Source organism: Schistosoma mansoni, chromosome 3, assembly GCF_000237925.1.
Source record: "Schistosoma mansoni strain Puerto Rico chromosome 3, complete genome".
NCBI classification, from domain to species: domain Eukaryota; kingdom Metazoa; phylum Platyhelminthes; class Trematoda; order Strigeidida; family Schistosomatidae; genus Schistosoma; species Schistosoma mansoni.
The window spans coordinates 27,618,993-27,624,992 of record NC_031497.1 but is presented as its reverse complement, the minus strand read 5'-3'; the positions used below and the strand labels follow the sequence as shown (position 1 = coordinate 27,624,992).

The window sequence follows — 6,000 nt, the reverse complement described above, 5'->3', positions numbered from 1 at the left end:
TTTCGATGGTGGTCTAGCTTCAATTGACTCATGATTTCAACTGTGAAAATACTAGATTACTTTAGGAATTTTAGTAAAAATCTTTTGAGATTCATGATCTCATCTTGCCTTCGAATGCCCTGGTACAGCCGAGAGTGTGGAGAGTCCGCTCTCTCTTCTCCAAATGCTCTCACATGGCCACACGTATATAGCCTCTGCCAAGGAAGTCCTACTTACTGCCTTCTCGCATCACGGATATTGTTTACGAAATTGAGACGAAGAAAAGAGAATGTCCAACGCTTTAACCGGGTTGGTGGACACGGCGAATCCACCTAGGGGAGTTGGAAAACCATGATTCAGTCAGTCAGTCAGCGACAACGTAGGACCAGGCACATATATGCATCGGTTCAAGTTGCCATACCTCGTTAGCACAACAAGATGAACACCGGATTTATAGACGTGATAATTTAGTGGTGGTAGTATATAAAGAAAGGTTGTATATAAGGATATAGTATAGGAAGGAAAAAAAGTTATGAAGCAATTTTAATCTCAATGTTTAAGGGAAGATAAAGAGTGTATACACCTACGCCATTGTGATCGATTCTGAGCCATGTCACCCAGAGTCTCCAACCATTGGTTACGATCGTCACGCGGACCCCAACCAGGTAGTCTGCATCTACCAACATGGCTCAGACTAGAAGTTAGTGACTTCAAGCAATGATACCATGTTTTGGTTTGGCCGCCCCTAACTCTCTTCCAACCTTCCCTTACACTGGTCAACATTGCGCGTCGTGGTAATCGGTGTTCAAGAATACGTAACACGTGGCCCAACCATCTCAGTCGGTGGAGATTCATGACCTCATCAACTGATTTACCATCATTCCCTAATACCCTGCGTCTAACCTCACTATTACTTACCCGGTGATGCCAGCAGATGCGAGCAATATTTCTAAGGCATCTGTGGTCAAATACTAGTAACCTACGAGTATCTTCTACTCTTAATAGCCATGTTTCGCAGCCGTAAAGTGGAACAGAACGAACTGCTGCGCAGTATACTCGTCCCTTAATTGATAGACGGATATCTCGTCTTCGCCATAGGTGACGTAAGTTGGCAAAAGCCAAACGAGCCTTTTGAATCCGTGCTGAGATTTCGTCAGACACCAACCCATTAGGGCTGATCAGACTTCCAAGATAAGTGAAGTTGTCCACGCGCTCGACTACTTCACTCCCTATCCTTAGTTCAGGTGTTGACGCAGGCCAGTCCTGGAGTAACAATTTACATTTAGATGGGGAGAAACGCATCCCAAACATCCTGGCATTATTACTCAGTTCTAACAGAAGACTCTGCATTTTGTCAGCGTCTTCACCAAACAGGACTATGTCATCTGCGTATTCTAAGTCGATAAGTGAACCTCCTGGTAGAAGATCAATTCCTGAAAATTCAGTCGACGAGAGTGTTATTTCCAGCAACAGGTCTATAATGAAGTTAAACAAAAATGGGGATAGTGGAAAACCTTGACGGACACCACTTGAGGTTGTAAAATCATATGATAGTTCGCCATAAGCTCTCACTCGACTGGTAGTGTTCGAGTAAAGAGCCTTCACAAGGTTTATGTACTTCTCAGGTACACCTTTCAATGACAGACACTGCCACAGAACCTCTCGGTCTACAGAGTCAAATGCTGCTTTTAAGTCAAGAAAAACTATCATTGTCGGACGCCGATAAACATGTCTGTGCTCTAAAACTTGACGAATGATTAATATGTGGTCGATACAGCCATGACCAGGTCTGAAGCCAGTCTGATTTTCTCGTGTTTGCAGTTCACGAGTCTTAGTTAGGCGCCCGATAATTATTGAGGCTAGTATTTTAGATGCTATGTTAGTCAGACTAATCCCTCTATGGTTATCACAGGATGATTTTGGCCCCTTCTTATATATTGGGACAATCAGAGATTGTGACCAGTCAGATGGGATTACGTCCGTCTCCCAGATTTTAGCCAGAATATTAGTCAACCTAATCGCTAAAATTGGACCACCATATTTAAAGACCTCTGGAGCAAATCCATCTGGAACAGCTGCTCTTCCTCGTTTCAGATTACCATGATTACCATGATTACAAACCAATGGTGCACATGGGGGAACAAATGGCGTAGGAACCAATGATTGGTCATCGACTACTATGAGACCGCATCTCCTCACGATGCTCCACTGCTTTGTGGATCAGAACTTTATGTCAAAGGCTCAGAGTGTGGCCCCCTAAGAAAACCACCTGCTTAGGTTTGAGCACCTGAGCAGTATCACAGCCCTCACACAAATCAAATAAGATTTCTGTGGCTCATATGTATCTGGTACCCCCTTTGTACCAATATTTATGTGTTTAAATGAAGTGAAAATGAATCTCAACTCCAAAAAATAGAAAAAAAGAAAAATATAAAATGAAAAAAAAATAATTTATTAACAAAAATGACAAAAAAGGCCTAGCAACAAAAATAAACAGAAAAAAACCAAAAGCAAAAAAACAAGAAAAACCAAAAAAATTTTTTTGTACAATAAACAATGAAATAACAATTTTTCATGAATGATTAAATTCTAATTCATTCACTAACTTCATAATATGTTGTATCGGTATTTGATTAGATTTCATTCCATGGATAATCATATAAATTCTAGCTGCTTCTAACCACATATCTTGATTACGTAATAATAAACACAGATTATATCCCATTTTATAATAAATCATTTGATGATGATGATGATGATCATTGAATTGAAGTAGTTCAATGATAGAATTGAATAGCTTGGTGATTAATTTATGGTAAATTTTTGAAGAATTCTCTATACTACTTAATAAATGAAACCAATATTTATAATGATTACATATGAAATAACAACAACTCAATGTATCTATATATTGAATAATGGATTCATCGGTTATATTCGATAGAATAGATAATGTAGAATCAATGAAATCCGTATTAGATGATAATAAACCAATACTAAGTATAGTAGCTTGATATGTCATTGGATAGGATGATGATGTAGATGATGGATTCCTTGAATGATAATAATTTGATAATCGGTTTAATCCTGCTTTAATACATTCAATAGGTGGTATACAATATGTTGTCCATTCATAAATGAATAATTTAGATATGAATAATTCATTATTCATAAAAATTAAACCGGATTTTTCACAATATTGATACCATAGTAACCATAAATCTTGAAGAAAATTGGATTTATCTGGTAGTATATCTAAATATAAAAAAATAAAAGTTATATAACAGAACAACTTTATAAATGCTTATTACTGTGTTGCAATCCTAACTGTTGTAGAACTCTTAACAATGCCTTGGTACGACCGATGGTGGGGAGAATCAGTTCTTAATGTTGAAATGCTGTCATATGGCCACACGTACACAGTCACCACTACAGAAGTCCTACTTACTGACTTCGCGCACCACGGGTGTTGTTAACGAAATTGAGCTGACAAAAAGTGAATATCCGACGCTTCAACTGAGTTGGTGGAAACGGGTGGTGGAAACCCACCTAGAGGAGTTGAAAAACCCTAATTCCAATCCAATGATGCACATAGGCTTCAAGATCCTGAGAGAACAAATAGTATCTGAACCATGTGTTGATCGCCGGCTACCACGAGACTGCAACTCATAACACTGGTCCATTGCCCTGTGAATTAGACCTCTGGGTCAAAGAATCGGGGTATGCTTCAGTTTGGACACATGAACAGAATTCCAGCCCTCACGCAAATTGAATATCGAAATGTTCAGCTTATAGGAAAACCGGGTTATGTATTTTTCTGGTCTTATTCAACATCGTTTCTTCTAAACTTCTGACTTCTTTTTACGTTACATTACATTGGCGATAATTGTTGCAGTGTTGAATGTCAGTTGCCTAATCTTTCGAGTTCCCATTAGATGTGTTTGTATTAGAAGAAATCGCAATCGTTTGTTACTACAAATTACCGTAGACCTCAATCATAAAAGCTTAACATTTCCACACACCTACTCAGTTAAGAACTCTAAACCGGACGGATCAAACAATGAAAGGAGATAAAGTGAGTAGGAAGAATCATTTACTGAACAGTAAAATTTGTAATGGTTTTTAGGTAGGTAATAACATGATCAAATGTGAATAACCACATCATTGCACTAAAGAAAGGATAAAACATCTAGTCGTGTTAAGAGTTCCTAACAATAGCACACACTATCAAATGGTGTTTTCAGTAAATACTTCAAATAGCCTATGTCAAATCTATATTATTTTGCAAAAAAGCTTCAATATCTCAGGAATCTCAGTAAAACTATGTTTTCAATGCTTGACAAAGATGAAAAAGTAACTCTTAGATGACATGGTTTAGCGGCTTATTTATTTTCCATATTGAACAAAAGACTATGGATCTCGAACCTATGGTACTTAAATCCAGAATCGAATGAAGATCAAGTTTTAACCTAAAGATTACTATACTGGAAAACATGTTTAGCGTTCACTTTATAAGAAAGTGAGTTTTTCAATTATTCAAAACTGATATAATAATTGTGGAATATATGAAAATTTCAATTCTAATTGTAAATGAAAGTATTGAGGATGTCTACAATGATAATGTAACCTCCATGAAGAGCTAAAAGAAAACAACATGGAGAGACTATAATTTATGGACGAACCAATCAGATTACCCCCAAATGCCCTGGTACGGCCGAGAGTGGGGAGAGTCCGCTCTCCCTCTCCAAATGCTCTCACATGGCCACGCGAATATATAGCCTCTGCCACGGAAGTCCTACTCACTGACTTCTCGCACCACGGGTGTTGTTTACGAAATTAAGAGGACGAAAAGCCAACGTCCGGCGCTTTAACCGGGTTGGTGGACACGGAAAGTCCACCTAGGGGAGTTGGAAAACCCTGATTCCAAACCAATGGTGCACATGGGCTCCAGTATCCTGAGGGAACAAATGGCGTACGAATCAATCGTTGATCACCGGCTACCATAGGACTGCATCTCCTCACGATGCTCCACTGCCTTGTGGATCAGATCTTTCGGTCAAAGGCTCGGGTGTGGGCCCCTAAGAAAACCACCTGCTTCAGTTTGGGCACCTGGGCAGTATCACAGCCCTCAAGCAAATCGAATGAGATTTGTATGGCGCATATGTATCTGGTGCTTCCTTGTACTAATATTTATGTGTTTAAATAAATAAATAATAAAAACCAATCAGATTAAAGATAACAGGTCTCGAATTTTGGTGCGAGATTCACTCATCCAATTGGATAAATAGAAATTTTGCACTATAGCTGATGTCAGTTCATGATGAAAACTATAAATCTAATTCCCAATCTTAATCATCAACAGTAAATCATAATTCTATTTCTTCACACTGATTTATAACCCTCATTTGGCCCTAGTTATTAGGTGGATACTTTCAAGGTCAGTCTAGCGTTACTCAAAGGTCGTTCATTGTCAGTCAGTCAGTTACAACGTAGGATAAGGCGCATTTATGCATCGGTTCAAGTTGCCATACCTCATCAGTACAACAAGATGAACACCAGGTGCATAGGAGTAGTTAATTTAGTGATGGTAGTATATAAAAGATAAGTTATATATAAGGATATAGTATAGGAAGGAAGAAAGTTATGAAGCAATTTTAATCTCAAGGTTTAAGGTGAGATAAAGAGTGTATACACCTACGCCATTGTGATCGATTCTGAGCCATGTCACCATCGGTTATGATAGTCACGCGGACCCCAACCAAGTAGTCTGCATCTGCCAACAAGGTCATTCATAAATTATAGCCTCACCTAATACATCAGTAAAAGTATCCAATTAAATCATAACACTTAATCGTTTATTCATACAAAAATATATCATGAAGAAAAATGTTGAAAATTTCTGACGATTGTAGAAATAACAATTCATTACTGGCGGCCTGTTTAAACATCTGGGCTACCTGTTCCTGTCATCTAGATATTTCAACACGTTATCTAATTTCGTTTGTTTTAATACATCATTAG

The 6,000-nt window shown here is 38.2% G+C and overlaps 1 protein-coding gene across 1 annotated transcript in view; it reads right to left on the bottom strand.

Moving 5' to 3' along the window:
* Positions 1-2,551: 2,551 nt before the first annotated feature.
* The window catches only part of Smp_181260 (hypothetical protein), a gene marked incomplete at both ends in the record, with an annotated part of 33,493 nt that continues 30,044 nt past the window's right edge, over positions 2,552-6,000 (bottom strand). The window contains one exon of the mRNA XM_018799843.1: positions 2,552-3,222. Coding sequence (XP_018651591.1) covers positions 2,552-3,222 — 671 coding nt within the window. The remainder of the gene's footprint in view (positions 3,223-6,000) is intronic.